Source organism: Polypterus senegalus, chromosome 5 (genome assembly GCF_016835505.1).
Source record: "Polypterus senegalus isolate Bchr_013 chromosome 5, ASM1683550v1, whole genome shotgun sequence".
Classification (NCBI taxonomy): domain Eukaryota; kingdom Metazoa; phylum Chordata; class Cladistia; order Polypteriformes; family Polypteridae; genus Polypterus; species Polypterus senegalus.
The window spans coordinates 187,991,054-188,011,018 of NC_053158.1; the positions used below are offsets into that span (position 1 = coordinate 187,991,054).

A 19,965-nucleotide genomic window follows, 5' to 3' on the forward strand; every position below is an offset into this window, starting at 1 on the left:
AGAGACAGGATCATGTCGAGGCACTATGAGGAAGAGTACAATAATTTTTGCATTGCTGAAGGTTTCGCAAGAGTACAGTGGATTTCATAATTCTTACATGGAAGAAGTTTGGAATAACTCTACCTACAGTTGGAAACCTGGCCAAACTGAGCAATCGTAGGAGAAGAGCAGTGGTAAGAGAGGTGACCAAGAACTCTGGTTGAGCTCCGGAGAATGTGTATAGAGATGGGAGAAACCTCCAGAAGGAAATCCATCACTGCAACACTCCACCAAACTGGGTTGTATCGAGAGTGGCCAGACAGTAAAAGATACATCAGAATCAGAATCACTTTTATTCGCCAGTGCTTAATGTACAGGAATTTATCTTGGTAGCAACATCACATGGAAATAACAAATAACAGAAGTTAAACAACATGTATTGCAAAAGAGGCACCTAAAGGATTCTCAGACAGTGAGAAACAAAATTCTCTTGTCTGATGAAACCAAGATTAACATCACGACTTTTGTCTATTGCTTTTTTGTGCTTCCTGTAATTTGGAGACCGACAGTTCACATTTTATTCTAGATACCAACATGTACACATGACAATAATAACCTTACCTGGTGCAGGAGTTACATTAAATATTCCTTAGAATAATGCAGTTCTTCTTATTATTATTATTGCCTGTAATAATTACGATCTTTTATTCAACTCTGTAGCATGTCCTACTGGTAAGAATGAAGACTGCCTTCCTGTAAGATGGTGCAACTCTGTTGTTAACAGTACTGATATATAAATTATTCATTTTATATGGGATCAGCAATGGCTTACTGCTATTTAGAATAATGACACACTGTTTCCAAACATCCAAGGTGCTAGATATACCTAAAATAAAATTACCAAGTCTTGTTGAGTTCCAAACTTTACCAGTTTTTGAATTCAGTTAGAATATTGGGGTTTGGTCTGCTGGTCATCAGTCATTCATTATCCAACCCATTATATCAGGGGTGTCAAACTCCAGTCCTGGAGAGCCACAATGGCTGCAGGTTTTCATTCTAACCATCTTCTTAATTAGTGACCAGTTTTTGCTTTTCTTCTTTTAATTAACTTGACTCAGGCCCTTTAGTTGTTTCTTTTTCCTTAATTAGCAGCCAAACAATAACGAGACACAAAACAAGTCACCACATCACACAATATCTGAAAATAAAGAAAGGTGAAGGTCTCATTAAGGTTGATCTCTCAACTCACCAAAACACTTTAACGATGTTCTTACGAAAAACAGAAAATCAACAGTTTGGAAATGTCAGCTGTGGCAGAATGAGAGCAACAACAAGCAGTGGAATTGAATAACAAGTTTAATTAACAGCAAGAATTGGCTTCTTATTAAGAAACTGGTTGGAGTTTGAAGCCCCAGTTTAGCTGGTCATCTGTTGGCTCGTTTCACGTCTAATTTCTCTTTGGCTGCATTTTAATGAGAAAATAAATCAATTCAGAGGACTGAATCCTTCTAACATGTAAAATGTGAATTAGCAGTGAAAACAGGTCACTGATTAGGAATTGGGTTAGAATGAAAACCTGTAGCCGCTGCGGCCCTCCAGGCCTGGAGTTCAACACCTGTGCGCTATATCCTAACACTGCTGGAGCCAACCCCAGCCAGCACAGGACACAAGGCAGGAACAAATCCCAGGCAAGATGCCAGCCCACGACAGGGCACACACACACACACCAAGCACACACTAGGGACAATTTAGGATCACCAATGCACCTGACCTGCATGTCTTTGGACTGTGGGAGGAAACCTACGCAGACACGGGGAGAACATGCAAACTCCACGCAGAGAGGACCCAGGAATTGAACCCAGGTCTCCTTACTGCGAGGCAGCAGTGCTACCACTGCGCCACTGCGCCACCGTGCCACCCCTGGTCTGCTGGTGTTTTAGTCATTTTAGTTTGTAGCTTCAGTTCTTCTGGTCCTGAATGGGCCTTTGCTTCTCTGCCTTTCCCTGTGTTTAGGTGGAATCTATATATATAATTCACTAAGGCAAGACAACCATGGAAAGCACGCCGGAAGGGACGTGGATTCACTAAGCTGCCAACAAGTGAGACACCTATGGTGCACGCAGGAAGGAGCCACGCCCACCAACTCCAAGACCATTGGATATGACGACAACTCGCAAGGCCACGCCCAACAACTCGGACGCGACGACACAGAAAAAATGGCGTCATTTATATTTGTCTGTCGTAGAGGCCACATGCAGTGCAGGTCAGGTTAATGTCATGTGCATGTCATGCACCTCCAAGCTACGTTGACTGTTCATAGAGGCATGTTTCTAGCGGAGGTGAATCGCCATATGCAGCGTGTGAAACGGTTTGCGAGGGGTATCCTATGGGATCCTTAAAACAATCCTTTACAACTGAGGTTGAAGCACAATGAAGTAAGCAGTCTTTAAAAACCGACTTTTCGGTTATGACACACGACCGCGTGCACTATAGCAAACTGTTTTACACGCTACATACAGCTATTCGCTTCCGCGACAAACATGCGTCTTCTTAGATGCTCCTGCAGGAACACGGAAGACGTTTTCCTGCCCACCAACGCTCCTTTTTCACCGGCCGGCGTCTACCCTCGCTCTCTAGGCATTCACACTGCCTGCCCATTTGCCCGGACGCAAAAACTCACCGACCACCCAGTTAGTCCCTTTCGTCTGTGGTAAGAGTCCACATGCACGTCTGAGCCACACGGCGTTTGTTATACCACGGGTTCACTATTGTGTTGTATTTTGCTCTCTCCAGAGTGCCATCTTTTCATTCACTTACTGTTGTATTCTCACACAAACCTGTTTTAGACATCCGTGTCTTTCCAGAAGTGTTTAGCATTCAATAAATAATTATGCATGAGATTGACCGTGTGTCTATCCAGCGCAGAGAGGCGTGGGTAAGCCGCTGAACCCCATTCGGGCTGCAAGCCGTGGAATTCCCACTAAATGTGACTCATACGCTCCCATTCATTACGTCCCTACCCTTTGTGCACACCCCCGTCCTACCGTGGTCGGGTATCTTGGTGGATTATATATAGAAAAGCAGCCAAAACCGAGGGGTATCCCATGGGGTCCTTAAAACATTCCTTTACAACTGAGCTTAAAACACAATGAAGTAAGCAGTCTTTAAAAACTAGAGTTTTCGGTTACAACGCACGACCGCGTGCACCATAGCAAACTGTTTTACACGCTACATGCATCAATTCGCTTCAGCGACAAACATGCGTCTTCTTAGATGCTCCTGCACTTTGTTCACAACCCCCTCCCACCTCGCTACTACCGTGGTCGGGTGTTTTGGTGGATTATATATAGAAAGGCAACCAAAACCTCACAGAGCAATGAAAAGTCCAGAGTTCCATCTTTTCATTCACTTACTGTTGTATCCTCAAACCCTCCCTTTTTAGACAACTGTGTCTTTCCAGAAGTGTTCAACCATCATTAAATAATTATGCGGCATTTGTTATGCCGCGGGTTCACTATTGTGTTGTATTTTGCTCTCTCCAGAGTTCCATCTTTTCATTCGCTTACTGTTGTATTCTCACACCAACCCATTTTAGACAACAGTGTCTTTCCAGAAGTGTTTAGCATTCAATAAATAGTTATGCATGACATTCAGCGTGTGTCTACCCGGCGTGGGTAAGCCGTTGAACCCCATTCGGGCTGCAAACTAAGTCCCACTAAGTGCGACTCATGCGCTCCCACTGGTTGCGTCCCAACCCTTTGTACACACCTCCCTACCACCTCGCTACTACTGTGGCCAGGTGTCTTGGTGGAATATATATAGAATAGCAGCCAAAATCGCACAGAGCAATGAAAAGTCTACGTCAGTCACAGGTACATCTGGACTGTGTAAAGACGACGACTCAAATGACGAGTTGGATGTGGGCACATGAGTGGGCAGTGCATACTGAACGAGAAATCAGCAGACTAGCATGACGGACGGAGCTGAATGGACGTCATTCTCCTTTCCTCCTGTTCCACACTCTGCATTGTGCACCCTCGTCCCTTCGTCTGGCAGGAGAAGGAGTGAGGACGGTCCGCCAGTTTTCAGTCACAGACGATTGTGTGTTGGTTCGTTCCATGCATTGTTACAATGTTGCTTTTCTTGCTGATTTATTACATTACCGATTTTTCAAATGTTAATTTTCTCCCTGTGCTTAAAAATCATTAAAAAACCAGCCTGATTAGGCGGCGTATGGTACGCCGCTGATGGGCTAGTATACCATAATACGAAAAAGCTGAGAGAAGAATGTGGAGCTCGTCTCCTTTTGAATAAAATTAAGGACTAAGCTTAGAAATCCTGCATCCGACTTTCCAATCACATAAATGAGGGGACAGATTCTACTTCCAGGTGACCACTTAATTATGCTGCAGACCAGTACAAGATAGAACTTTCCTTGAGTATCCCAAAATATAAAAGCTCCCAGTATAACATATGTACTGTATTTTTCTTATGTTTTAATTCAGTGCACGTTTATCAGTCAGTTGGAGGCTGTGAGACAGATGATTATGGAAACAGAAAATCATTTTTATATCATGGATACGATGGGAAAGACTTTATAAGTTTGGATGTAAGCACACTCTCTTGGACTGCTGCTGTACCTGGAGCCGTCTTTTACAAAAGGAAACAAGAAGCAGATTTACAAAACCAAGAGGTGGAAAGACATTATTACAGGAATATTTGTTATAATTGGCTGGAAAAGTTAATCAAACAGGGGAGCAAGATCATAGAATATAAAGGTAAGTCACGGTTTTTCTTTTCACATTCGTGCAAAAATATCATTTACTTTCTTATCTCCTTTATTTATCTAAAGCTAGCAGGTCACATTTCGGAAGATATGTACTTATAGTAGAAATGAAGAATATTATATATTCCAGTAACTTCTCAACAACTTACCACTACAATCCAAGTATGTCTTTTAATGTCTAAGGCAGGGGTTCTCAAAGTCAGTCCTCGGGGCCCACTGTGGCTTCAGGTTTTTGCTTCAACAAGATTCCTAATCAGTGACAACTGCTAACACTGATCTCAATTAATTAGCTGGTATTTTTTTTCTCTTCTCCTCTTCTACGTTAAAAAAGCACAGAGGCATAATATTTACATTTATAAGACATTTAGTAATAATGCTGTTTTTACTAGAGATTTCATTTCATTATATCTTGCCCTTTCTCTGTGCAGTTTGTTCCCTTCATTGTCTCTTAATAACGATAATTTAAAATGAGAAGAGCAGACACACAGGAAAACAACACTGAATCATGAAAGGCTGCAACTACTTTAGCATCAGACCCACTAATTAGTAAATAATGGATTGAACAATTAGAACACCGGGAAAAACAGAATGAAAACCAAGAGGAAAATATTGTTAAAAAGAAAAAAAAAACACTATTCCCATATAACTGCTTAGTACATTTTAATCATTTTAGTACAAAATCTGGGCAATAACAGTGCACTTAATTAGCCCAGGAGTCCAATTAAACACAGAAGCAGGTTGGAACAAAAACCTGCAGCTACAAAGGGTCCCCAGGACCGACATTGAGAACCCCTGGTCTAAGGGGTCCCAATCACTTGGCCCATGTCATTTTCCATCTATCCATCCATTATCCAACCCGCTATATCCTAACTACAGGGTCACGGGGGTCTGCTGGAGCCAATCCCAGCCAACATAGGGCACAAGGCCATGTCATTTTCATTTGTTTTATTTTTTAAATAATATGCTTAGACCTAAATCATAAGAAAACTGTCTGCTCTGTGAAATATGGAATAAAGAATATTGGATGCCAGTTTGTTTTTGTCAGTTTCATATTATTTCATGGAAACCTGTGATTTTTTTTGCAATAGTTTTGGCTGTGCATAACCCTGTTAATCAGTTCACCAATCCTACTCCTTTTCTTCACTGTTTTGCATCAAAAGTCCAGGTCATAATTCCTTAACCTGTAGGTCCCTGAATGGATCTGATCTCTTTCCTTAAGTCTCTTTAAGAAATCCTCTGATAAGTGGTCCGTGGCGTTGTGCAGGTTTTTAAATAAATAATCACGTCCCAAAAGCATGCAGGTTCAGAATGGGAGCAGATGTGTGCGTCATGGCGCTGCTCCAGGGTTCATTGCGGTGCTCAGCTTATCGCACACTCACCTGCAAATGTGAGCAGATCAGTCAGGTGCCACACAGTGAATGGAGGGTCACATCTGCGCCCAGTCAGGCCATATGAAGGAACCTGCATGCCAGGGGGAAGAGAGAAAAAAAAGAATAAAAAAGGACAGAAAGAACAGAGAAGGAATGAAAAGAAGGGAACAGAGATTAATGCGAAAGGAAGAAAGAGAGAGTGAGAGGCAGGATATGGGAGAGCCCATGCTAAAGAGGAATGGAGGCCGGTATTCGGGAGTGAGCCTCCTTGAGAGGAGCCTGGGGCTGCAGCAGGGGTGCTGTTATTGGGCGATACTGGGGAGGAGGAGCGGCCTGTGATACAGTATCTCCCACAGACACTAAAGGACTGGCGGTGGGAGACGTGGGTATGGCTCAGCATGGTGCCCCATGTATGCCGAACGACAGGCAACGGGGATGCGAGCCAGATATTTAGGGTTGACTTCACCTATCGAAAGGACGTTTCCTCTGGCTGCAAGGTCCAGACAGGATAAGCGGCGGTGACATCATGTGTTGGAAGGAAGCATTGGAGCTTATGGGCCTTTAAGGAATAGTCTCCTGCCAATGATTTTAACCTCAGTTTTATGGAATATTTATTGCTTATAGGGCTTTTTAATATCCACTTCAGCACTTCTTTTATGGATTATTTATTGGTTTGCATAACTGCACAATATTTATATTTTGTTCTGGATTATCTTATATATAAACATCTATATGTGGAAGTGTGTGTGTCTGTCTGTCCGGCCCGGAAGCTCAAAGAGCTGGCAAGGTGGCCCCAAGTTAACAAGTCGGAAGAAAAAAGTACAAGGCTACAGCATGAAGCTGAAAGAAAGCGACTCCATCGCCAAAGTGAAACTTCTGAGGAAAGACAAACTCGCTTAGCCACTAATACACAACTGAGGCAAGCACATCAGTAAAATGAAATCTCAGAGGAGAGAGAAACTCGCTTAGCTACTGATAGACAAGGGGCGCAAAACGAAACCGCTGACTCTGCATTTCAATTTTCTTCTGACGATTTCAATAGTTTTTAGGAGCCCGGGCTTTTTACACCACGGGCTTACACAGCTAGCTATTAAATAAGAGCACTGACGCTTTTTGCACCAACTTGAATGTATATGTCCTAATTTGCCCAGCTCCTCTCTTTTCATGACGATTGACGGTTTCAGGTTGAAGGAGTTCCCGGCAGCGACAAGGAAGTGTGGAGCTGACCTGGACAATCACAAGTCCCCATATCACTACAGCCTATGCACTGCCTATTCCTCCTGCCATCTGATGTGTTAAAACTGAACTACTCTTCCTAGTTCTTGCTTCCTAAGTGTGGAATGAGCTTCTCATCCAAATTACTCCCGTCCGGTGATGTTCAGGTGCACCTTAAATACACAATTCTTTAAAAGCACAGACATTAGTCACCATTTTGATCTGTCGTTCACACTACCCCCGGCATTTTCAACCCTCAAAAACGGAGACTTTTGAAAAAGCTTTCCAGAGCCATATATTTTTGAAAATGCTGTTTCACTTTTGCAGTGTGGATGAGTGAAAACATAGCGTTTTGAATAAAACAAAATGAAGCTCTGATTGGTTCATGTTTATTAAGCAGCCCTTCCCTCATTGGATCCTGCTCACTACAATGTCTCATTTCCTGATTGGTAACCCTTCATGGAAAAGAAATCATATTCCAACATAGCAGACACCGAGGAGTCGTTTTCCATTACACTTGTTGCGTTGCTTACCTGAATATATCTAAATTGCGTTTTGTACATCTTAAATACAGCACACATGCACTGAAGGCTAATTTTCCACCAGTCACTACAGTTTTGTGATAAATTCTGTGATTGGCATCGTAAACATCCCTTCAATAAGAACAATTTCTTTTCCGGTTTATGCCAATGTACACATGCCCAGTGTTAATGAATGTCTACATCGGTCCTGGTGGGCCATAGAGGCTGAAGGCTTTTGTTCCAAACTAATTGCTTAATGAGAAGTCATTTAATCGCTGATGAAGCAATTATTGCTTAAGTGACATTTTTCTGCTTCACTTTCGCTCTCTTTCTTGTTAGGATTGTGAGCCCTTATTACTTTTTTTAGTCTTAAACAGCTGCATTCACTGTTTTTAACTGTTCCTTATTCACAATAAGATGCAAAATGACAAAGGAACCAGCAGTTCTACATCTAGCTTGCCTCCATTTACACCTGTGTGTAATTCATCATGACCTGTCTTGTTTAATTTTATTTAGAAGGAAAATGAAGAGGAAAAAGTGACAGACTGAGAATTACTCATCCCTCTTAGGCTTCAAATCATTTGGATGATATCCTTAGAATGGAAAAAAAAATCTATCATTTAAGAATGACCTGACATGGCAGAGTCGAAACACTAACACGCCATGAAATTAAATTATTGGCTAAGATTGTTTTCTACTTAAGCAACTGTGTTGGAACAAACACCTGCAGCCACTGCAGCATACGTTTGTGGTCGTTTTAATGTGGGAGGAGAAGCTTTCTATCTTCTTCTTCTTCTTTCAGCTGCTCCCGTTAGGGGCCGCCACAGCGGATCATCTTCTTCCATCTCTTTCTGTCCTCTGCATCTTGCTCTGTTACACCCATCACCTGCATGTCCTGTCTCACCACATCCATAAACCTTTTCTTAGGCCTTCCTCTTTTCCTCTTCCCTGGCAGCTCTATCCTTAGCATCCTTCTCCCAATATACCCAGCATCTCTCCTCTGCACATGTCCAAACCAACACAATCTCGCCTCTCTGACTTTCTCTCCCAACCGTCCAACCTGAGCTGACATTCTAATGTCCTCATTTCTAATCCTGTCCATCCTCGTTAGACCCAATGCAAATCTTAGTATCTTTAACTCTGCCACCTCCAGCTCTATCTCCTGCTTTCTGGTCAGTGCCACCATCTCCAGCCCATATAACATAGCTGGTCTCACTACCATCCTGTAGACCTTCCCTTTCAGTCTTGCTGATACCCGTCTGTCACAAATCACTCCTGACACTCTTCTCCACCCATTCCGCCCTGCCTGCATTCTCTTTTTCACCTCTCTTCCACAATCCCCATTACACTGTACTGTTGATCCCAAGTATTTAAACTCACCCACCTTCGCCAACTCTACTCCCTGCATCCTCACCATTCCACTGACCTCCCTCTCATTGACACACATGTATTCTGTCTTATTCCTACTGACCTTCATTTCTCTCCTCTCCTCTCTAGAGCATACCTCCACCTCTCCAGGGTCTTCTCAACCTGCTCCCTACTATCGCTATGGGTCACAATTTCATCAGCAAACATCATAGTCCACTCCTTTCCTAAACGATGTATAACCACTAGTGTGGATAAAGATAATTTCATTTAAAAACACCATTGTTAATTGAAAATTTAATAGTGTGGATGTAGCCACACTGCTTTCTTGTTGGACATCTGCATTGATCTAAGTGTTTGAGTTCTAGCATTTGATTGGGTCTTAGGACTAAATGTAGTAATCGCTTCTTTTGCTCCGTTTTCATTTTTCTCCTCTATTTGTTGACATACCTTATAATCACCACTTCATGGTTTGTTCTTGTTACACCATCATAAATAAAGGAATCTACACATTAAGTAGCAACAATAATAGATGGCAGTGACTGTAACTATTTAAAGGTGTTGTTCACCTTTTCCAGTGCCTAAATTAATACTCAATCTTTTTTTTTAATATAAGTGTTGTTTTCTACAAAAAAAGTATACGCTTTAATAAGCTTAATGTTTGCCCTTCAACCACCACCATCTTATACAATCATGGATCCACAGCCACTTAAGAAACGATACCTACTGAACATCAAACTATTTTGTGTCTGTTCAGATATACATAAAAGCCAGATAGCATAGCTTGACAGTCAGAAATGTTGTTCTCCTAAGCAATTTCCCAGATATCAAACTCGCTATCAATTGTGAACCAGTATGCTTTATGCAATCCTCCTAAATTCTGAAATTTTATACTGTATACACACTGTGCTAAAAAATTTTTGAATCACACATTGTTTTCCCTTGGTAGAGTATTATATTTCTCTACTTTCCCCTTTTGTATAATTAATATGTAGCCTTTGTCAGAATGCCTCAAATCTCCCAGACTTACCACTGTTTATAAAGTTTTGTACTTTATAACTTCTCCCCACCTGCCCTTCTACATCTATAACCTCAGGAAATTAGGTGTAGTAAAAGACAAGCAGGAGTTAAGTTAAAATTTAAACAATGTATTATTGATAATATTCATAAATAATAACAATATGCAAAGTACATTTGAATATTGGCAACTATACAACCTGATAAATGGTGAGGTGTAGTTTCAGGCGGCACACAGACTTGTTACTTAAAATGCCTCTTGTTAAGGCCTCATTTGTGGTCAGCTTTTTTCAGCACAGGCCACATGCCTTTCTCAATATGGTTGCCGAGCTGTGCTCTTCATTGTCTTGTTCTTTTCAGTTCATGATGTGTGAGATGGTCTTTCATCATCACATCATGTGATGTGTGAGGTAAGGCAAGCAAATTTATAGGTTTTCTGTCCAACCCCTAGAGCCAATAGGATGTCATGGTACTTAAAGGCTTCTGATACAAGATAGTTCCTAACAGCCATACTTCAGACCAATGGGGGGGACAGAATACCTTCACACCTGCCCTCCAAGCCTTGTGTTAAGATAAAGCTTGGCAGTTAGGCAGCCTGGCTTTCCTGTGGGGGTTGACTGGGACTCCTGCAGAGAAATATTGGCCAAACTTGTTTGAGGCACTTCATGAGGACCCTGTCATAAAATTACAAAGAGACTCATTCCTAAAAGGGGGGGAAGGGGTCCATAAACCATCAAACCATTGCTGTTATCATCTAGTATAATGTACTACTAATATTACATTGCTTTGTCTAAGTTACAAATAAAGACATACAAAATATTTATCAACTTGTATGCAAAATTTCACATCATAACACACATTTAAGGCCATTTTTTTTTTAAATAATGCTGGGTAATGAAATGGCTAAGAATCTTGTGCTAACTAGAAAGGGCTTTTGATTAGCAGACACTTGGGAGTGTTCTTACACAACACATATTTTACTAAGATTACTCCACTTCCGAAGAGGGTTTTACTTTTATATGATATTATACATTTTTGTCCATATTTGTACTATTTCATTACAGCTGTGCCTAAAGTGATGGTGTTCCATAGAAAATACCTGAATCCTGTGAGAACTGACATCATTTGCCATGTGACTGGATTCTATCCCCCCGACATTGAGGTGAACTGGGTCAGAGATGGAGAAAGTCCAGTCCAGGAGGGAGTATGGAGCGGGGAGGTGTTGCCTAATGGAGATAGGACTTACCAGCAGAGAAAAATCCTAACTGTGACTGCCGAAGATCAACTTAAACATGGCTACTCTTGCCAGGTTCATCACGCCAGTCTGAATGGAACTCTAAATGTGAAGTGGGGTAAGAAGCATTAATCAGTCCAAAAAATAATGCGTGCCTGGTTTCTTTGGACCACCCACAAAGATTAATTTTAAAAAAGATTTTTTACCCTTTTTCTAGATCTGTATAATTACATTTATGGTCTTCACTTCTGCACTTAATGTTTCATTCTTTTTTTTTTTCTCCAATTCCAGATTGTCCTACACAATCCAGACATCATCTGATCGCATTTGTAATGGTTGGTTTCGTTTTGGTTGGAGTCTTTATTTGGTGGTGAGTTCACAGGAAAGAATTGGTTCTGTTTTCTATTTTAGGAAAAGCACAATAACATTGTGTGAGATATTAGGTGAGAGAATAAATTATAACCTGAAGGGAGAGGTTTGCATTTTACTACTAATTTAAATGTCTGAATCTTGATGATACAAGTGAAGTCATTTACTATAACATGTTTTTTCACTTTATATTGTGATATTTACCGTAAGATAAATACTAATATCAAACATCATTTGAAAAAACAGGATTTGTTTTAGAAGAAGACAATGTCAACAAAGTCCACAAGATGAAGCTCCTGGATAAAATGTCAATGAAGTATGTAAAGAGCGCAGTAATGATTTGACAAAGCTTGACTGTAAAAAGATTACAAAACAAAGAGCCATGCAATGAGACAAGTTTACGAAGCAGCTGGAATGACCTACCTTTGGACCTTTTGTTATCTGTTGAACCATTTGGATAAGCAACTTATGAAATTTTTGGAACTGAGGCCAAACAGTTCAATCTTGGTTTCTCCAGACCACAGAATCTGGTTTCTCACTGTCTGAGTGTCTTTTAGGGCTTCCATGAATCTTTTGCCGAGGAGAGGTGTCCTTCTGGTCAGAGTCATAGAGTGTTGCAGGGTTGTGGTTGTTCTGCACGTTTCTCCCATCTTCAAACAGTTTTTTTTAACCTCAGCAGGAGTGATCATCAGGTTCTTGACCACCTCTTTTTCCAAGGCCCTTATCATCAATTGCTTAGCCTGGCCAGGCAGCCAGTCCTATGAAAAGTCGTGGTTGTTCCAAATGTCTTCCATTTAAGAAATTACTGTAGGCTGACCACTGTTCTTTTGAGAATCTTCAGTGCTGCAGGAATGTTTTTTGTATCCTTGCCAAGGTCTGAGCCTTGACTAATCCTGTCTCTAAGCTTTGCCTTTTGGCTTTTGCTCTAACACACTTTGTCGACTGTGTGACCTCATATAGACAGGTGTGTCTCTTTTCTAATCATGTCCAGTCAACTGAATTTATGAAAGGTGGACATCAAACGAGGTGTGGACTGGAAACATCTCGATGATAATCAACAGAATGGAATGCACTGGCGCCAAGTTGCATGTGTCATAGTAAAAGTACCGAATACATGTGTCAATGCCATTTTACTGTTCTGTTCTTAATAAATTTGCAAAAATTTCTAAAATCTTGTTTTCACTTTCTCATTCTGGGGTTTTGAGTGTTGCTTGATGTGGGGAAAATAATTTATATTATTTTAGGATTAGGCTGCAACACAACAAAATGTGAAAAAAGTTAAGGGGGGGTGAAGGGGTCTGAATACTTACTGAATTCACTATCTCTATATATATTTGGATCTTGATCTTTGTTTGTCCGCAAATGAATTAGAAGAAGAAGCACTAGATGGCAGTAGAGAGACAGCTAAAACATAGGCATTGCATTAAGAATCTCCTCCAGGCTTATACTACTGAAGACTGTAGTACTCCAGTCACACCTCAAAACACAGAAATTCAAACTAAACAAATTGTTGTGCTTTAAATTAACTAATCTTTATAAATAATCTTCATTTACATCTTGATCTTTGTTTATCCGCGAATTCCACGCATGTGTAGACCACCTTCCAGTTTAGTACGTTGTTGTTACTCATGGATGTCAACAATGTACCGGAATAATGAAAGGGGTGGTGGACAGTGTTACGCTGGTTAGCTCCTGAGGCCTGGTTAGAGAATGAGATTGCTGAAGATAAAAGGTATGTGCCTACGTAACATATGAATGAAAGAAAGACAGTGTGTAAAATGAATGGCAACGTAACAGCACGTTCCGGAAATTATTATTGTTATTTGTAGCCAGCGAGTGCTGCGCATCTCACAGTTGTACCATGGCTTGCTCACATGTCAGTGAAGTGATCCCTATTTATGCTTTAAAGAGCCTGGATACCTATTTATCCCTTTTAAAGTGGTGTGAAAAACTATTTGCCCCCTTCCTGATTTCTTATTCTTTTGCATGTTTGTCACACAAAATGCTTCTGATCATCAAACACATTTAACCATTAGTCAAATATAACACAAGTAAACACAAAATGCAGTTTTTAAATGATGGTTTTTATTATTTAGGAGAAAAAAATCCAAACCTACATGGCCCTGTGTCAAAAAGTAATTGCCCCCTTGTTAAAAAATGACCTAACTGTGGTGTATCACACCTGAGTTCAATTTCCGTAGCCACCCCCAGGCCTGATTACTGCCACACCTGTTTCAATCAAGAAATCACTTCAATAGGAGCTGCCTGACACAGAGAAGTAGACCAAAAGCACCTCAAAAGCTAGACATCATGCCAAGATCCAAAGAAATTCAGGAACAAATGAGAACAGAAGTCATTGAGATCTATTTCTAAAGCTTTGGGACTCCAACGAACCACAGTGAGAGCCATTATCCACAAATGGCAAAAACATGGAACAGTGGTGAACCTTCCCAGGAGTGGCCGACCGACCAAAATTACCCCAAGAGCGCAGAGACGACTCATCCGAGAGGTCACAAAAGACCCCAGGACAACGTCTAAAGAACTGCAGGCCTCACTTGCCTCAATTAAGGTCAGTGTTCACGACTCCACCATAAGAAAGAGACTGGGCAAAAACGGCCTGCATGGCAGATTTCCAAGACGCAAACCACTGTTAAGCAAAAAGAACATTAAGGCTCGTCTCAATTTTGCTAAGAAACATCTCCATGATTGCCAAGACTTTTGGGAAAGTACCTTGTGAACTGATGAGACAAAAGTTGAACTTTTTGGAAGGCAAATGTCCCGTTACATCTGGCATAAAAGGAACACAGCATTTCAGAAAAAGAACATCATACCAACAGTAAAATATGGTGGTGGTAGTGTGATGGTCTGGGGTTGTTTTGCTGCTTCAGGACCTGGAAGGCTTGCTGTGATAGATGGAACCATGAATTCTACTGTCTACCAAAAAATCCTGAAGGAGAATGTCCGGCCATCTGTTCGTCAACTCAAGCTGAAGCGATCTTGGGTGCTGCAACAGGACAATGACCCAAAACACACCAGCAAATCCACCTCTGAATGGCTGAAGAAAAACAAAATGAAGATTTTGGAGTGGCCTAATCAAAGTCCTGACCTGAATCCAATTGAGATGCTATGGCATGACCTTAAAAAAAGCGGTTCATGCTAGAAAACCCTCAAATAAAGCTGAATTACAACAAATCTGCAAAGATGAGTGGGCCAAAATTCCTCCAGAGCGCTGTAAAAGACTCATTGCAAGTTATCGCAAACGCTTGATTACAGTTATTGTTGCTAAGGGTGGCCCAACCAGTTATTAGGTTCAGGGGGCAATTACTTTTTCACACAGGGCCATGTAGGTCTGAATTTTTTTTTCTCCCTAAATAATAAAACCATCATTTAAAAACTGCATTTTGTGTTTACTTGTGTTATATTTGACTAATGGTTAAATGTGTTTGATGATCGGAAACATTTTGTGTGACAAACATGCAAAAGAATAAGAAATCAGGAAGGGAGCAAATAGTTTTTCACACCACTGTATAACCATTGCTCCATGTATATTGCCTTACTCTTTGGATTGCCACAAAGCAACCTTCAAGATTGGAAAAAGGTTGAGAAGAGATCGTGAGAGGAAACGACAGCGTCGTGAAAACGAGACGGACTGTGAATGGACAGAAGCAGAAATGCTCCTACACCACCACATAATTACTATTCGGACAGTGATTCCGAGTAGGCCGTTCCTATCGAATCAATGTCCAGGAGTTTTCTTTTGTAATTTTGTTTCCCTTATAAAAAATCAGAATGCTGTGCGACGAAGGGCCCAGTTCACGACTGGCAGCCGCGTTTAAACAGGGAGCCCTTCACACACAACTTTAACACGCGCAACGTAGTTGGGCGCACATGGCTAGTATATACTATACAGTGGATATAAAAACTCTACACACCCATGCAGATTTTGTGTGAGAAACAAATAAAAACAAATCAGAAACTGTTTAGTGAAAAAAGGAAAAACAAAAATACTACAAAAACCTGGTTGCATTAGTTTGTAAGCCCCCTAAACTAACAATTAGTTGAAGCCCCTATTATTTTATTACAGCACTGTCTTTTTGGGTAAGAGTATCAGTTTGGCACTTCTGGAGATTTTTTCCCACTCCTCCTTGCAAAAATGTTCTAGATCTGTCAAATTATGAGGGAATTTCCTCCCGCGCACAGCTCTCTTCAGGTAACCCCCCAGATTTTCCATTGGACTAAGGTCTGGGCCATTCCAGATTAGTGATGCACCTTTGATGAAGTCATTGCCTTGATTTTGATGAATGCTTAATCATTGTCATGCTGAAAGGTGAAGTTCCTCTTGAAGGTTTTGTGTAAAAATAAACTGATAACAATTGGAGCTACTCATCCAGCTTTGATGTGCTGTATTTTTGTGCCAAACATACGAGGTGTGGCAGAAAAGTAATGAGACTGATTTTTTATTTACCAAAGTTTTTATATTTTTCAAACATCAATGTTATCCCCTTCAAAGTAGTTCCCTTGGGCAGCTACACACCGATGGAGACGTTGTTCCCACTGTTGGTAGCAGCGCTGGAAGTCTTCAACCGGTATGGTCTTCAGCATGTCCGTTACACTCTTTTGGATGTTTTCTAGTGCCGAAATGACGTCCTTCAAGGACATTTTTCAGTTTAGGAAAAAGGAAAAAGTCACACGGACTGAGGTCAGGTGAATAAGGGGGCTGAGGAACCACAGGAATGCCTTTTGAGGTCAAAAATTCTGTTATGGAGAGGGCAGTTTTTCGGCACCATTTTGGCACAGACCTTTCGCATGTGCAAAGTTCAGTCAAAATTTGATGAACAGTAAATCTGTTCAAATTTTATTGTTCACTCAACATTCTTAATGTTAAACGACGGTCTGATCTCACAAGAGTGTTCACACGTTCGATGTTTTCATTGGTTTTCGAAGTTGAAGTCCTCCCTGAACGGAGTTCATCTTCAACGTGTTTTCTACCTTCCAAAAATGATTTGTGCCAGCGAAAAATTTGAGCTCGGGATAAAGAATGTTCCCCATAGGCCTGTTTTAACTTTTCAAATGTCACACTTGCCGTTTAATGGAACAACGTTGCTTCAAATTCCGCTGTTCCATTTTGCGTGACGTACAACCAAAAACACAACTTCGCTAATAGCAGTCACAAAAATCACGCAGTTAACGGAAGGAGTTGAAACTCGCACTGAGCTATGGGAGGGTACTGATACACGTGCTCTATCAAGGACAACAGCGCAGCGTTGCCAGATCGCTTGCAGTGTTGCCAGTCTCATTACTTTTCTGCCAAAACCTCTTACTTTTTGTAATTATTGCCAAATAATTCAACCTTGGTCTCATCAAACCAGAACACATTTTACCACATGGTTGTGGGAAACTGGGTATACCTTTTGGCAAAGTTTAGCTCACCTTAGATGTTTATCTTTGTGAGAGAAGGCTTTCATCTTGCTATCCTACTCCATAAAACAGACATATGAAGAATATGACTGAAACTTGTCACATGTAGGGAGCAAAGAGTACTTGCCAGGAAGTCCTGCAGCTCTTTTAATGTTGCTATAGGCCTCTGGGTGGCCTTTCTGACCAGTTTTCTCCTTGTTATCTCATCAGTCATGGAGGGATGTCCTGATCATGGCAGAGTCACTTTTGAGCCATAATGCTTTGGGTACTTTTTGTACCCCTGCCCTGGTTGATACCTTTCAATGAGGAGATCCCATTTATGTTGTAAACGTTTTTTGCAGAACATAGCTTTTGGAGTATGTGGTAACCAAGAGGATATCACAGTAATCCTACAGGGACAGCCAAAGTGAGCTCAATCAGAACCATTTTAAATTGATGTCAGGTGCATACTATCTGCTATTTGAGATGAGACTGCAGTGTTGTGAATTTTACATTTTATATTTTATTTTATGCCCACACAAACAAAACTGAATTTGATTTTAAAGAGGCAGGACATCAAGGCATCCTATTTTCCTGGATTGTACACGTAATTGATCACAGTAACATCTGTTTAAATGAAGCAGAAGCCCAGGAAATGGCTAGGATGCCTCAGGCTGTATTGATTACTTTATAATCTGCGAACAGATGGGAACCTGGGAATTGCCAAAATAATTCACAGCTTGGGAAAGGAAGGAACCTATCAGTTTGAACAAGGTCAGCCATCATATTGACCGCCAGCCAATCAAATGTGGGAATAACACGTGGAATTATAAAATATATATGGCTTGTCCAAGACACAACAGAAGCAACATCAGGAAAGGGCGAGAAACATATGACCGTTTCATCTAATCATCAGTGAAAGCCTGTCATGAACAACATCAAACAGCTAAATCATTATATATACATATCTATATACAGTATTATATTAATACATCTCTCTATTATATAAAAAAAAAATCCTGCGACGAGACTTTTTGAAGAGATAAAACTTTGGCCATGAGAGGTTTTCAAGTCACACCCTCCTCTCAGCCATGTTCAACCATGCACACGGTAATCTCACCTTTCATTTGTGTGAATGCTTTTGTCAGACACAGTTCCTCCTCTCTCGGCTCTTATAAATTTTAACGTTTTCCTCACTTTAAGTTACCAATTAAAGAAGACATATTATGTCCAAATCCTATTGAAGAATTTCATCACGAAGGGTTATCAACAGAAAAAATTAGTACACCGGCAATCCTAGCACTGAGAAACGATGAAGTCAAACAAATTAAAGCCAAAAATGTTGATCAGTTACACAGCAAATTGGTTAAATGCATATAAATAGACTATGCTGAAGCAGTTGGTGGTGATCGTGCGGAACATGAAAACATCAACTTACAATATCCCGAAGAATATCTACAACCGTTAACACCATCTTCTACTGCATGAATTACTGTTGAAAGGTAATGTAGTAAATCTTCCGCGGATAACCTTACACAACAAAGGAGATCTTGATATGCCATCCTTATTAAAACGATAACAGTTTCCCGTTAGAATAGCTTTTGCAAAGACAATTAACAAATCTCAGAGTCAAACTTTTGAATAAGACATTTTATTTAATAGAGAGAAAGAAACGGAATTCAGTTACGGGCAGTTATACGTTGCATTGTCACGATGAAAGTCCAAACACAGTATCAAAATTCAATGCAGTGGCGACGAAAATCTAATTAAAAAAACTGTTTTTACTGAAGTTTTACAGTAAAAGTGTAAGTTTAAAAATTATTTGCGTGTTAATTTCAAATCCAAACAGGACAAAATCATGTAACGCAACGAATAACTCTAACGTAACATGAAACAATTTACTTTCACATTATTACGTTTAACTATTTTTAATTACTCGCTGTTATGTAAAATAGTTAGTTCTATTATGCATATGCAACAATTCCCATGAAAATAAAAGTCTGTTTAAATTGTACATCTGCATCCCCATACGCGAGTGGCTGAACCGTAAAGTGGCTAGCACGTAGTGCAGGCATATGGGTTGGCAAGCGAAGCAAGCCCTTATATATCTAGCCCCTACTATCAATCTTGCTTTCTATTATTTCTTGTTCTATTTGGTATTATTATTCATTTAATAAATGCCATGTTGCTTTTAAAGTTCTATGCTTCAACTTTAAATCTAAAGTGATTTAAATAATAAATTGAAGATGACGATTCCTGTACGGGGAGCAGCCACATTACCTGCCCATAGGGTTTATCAAGGCTAAGAGATTGCTCCTCATAAGAAGAGACAACTGCGGTAAAAGCAAGACATATTGCTTGGTTGGTAAGTGGCATAACCAAAAGAGGTTTGGTGACACCTGTATGTTCGTCAATACAGGTGATAAGGAAGTTCTTAAGTAGAGACTCCTATAGAATATTGTGAGATATACAGTATTAAGACTTCATTGTCTATTTAAGGATATTTATGCAAGTAAAGACTCCTATAGAATATTGTGAGATGTACTCTCCATTCTCTATTTAAGGATATCTCTGTGTGAATGTTAGGGGGTTCTAGATAGAATATTGTGGGGTGGCTGACAATTAGGCGTTCACCTGTGACTATGTCTACAGGATCCCTATGTGTATCTGTAGGTGAGATATTCTTAAGGTGCAAAAGTAGACCAACATAGT

The 19,965-nt window shown here is 40.5% G+C and overlaps 1 protein-coding gene across 1 annotated transcript in view; it reads left to right on the forward strand.

The window, feature by feature from the left end:
* The window catches only part of LOC120529726 (major histocompatibility complex class I-related gene protein-like), a 22,615-nt gene extending 9,588 nt beyond the window's left edge, over nt 1–13,027 (forward strand). Inside the window, exons 3-6 of the mRNA XM_039753790.1 lie at nt 4,485–4,757; nt 11,318–11,605; nt 11,779–11,857; nt 12,103–13,027. Of these exons, the coding sequence (XP_039609724.1) occupies nt 4,485–4,757; nt 11,318–11,605; nt 11,779–11,857; nt 12,103–12,160 (698 nt within the window). The 3' untranslated portion in view covers nt 12,161–13,027. The remainder of the gene's footprint in view (nt 1–4,484; nt 4,758–11,317; nt 11,606–11,778; nt 11,858–12,102) is intronic.
* The last annotated feature ends 6,938 nt before the right edge of the window (nt 13,028–19,965 follow it).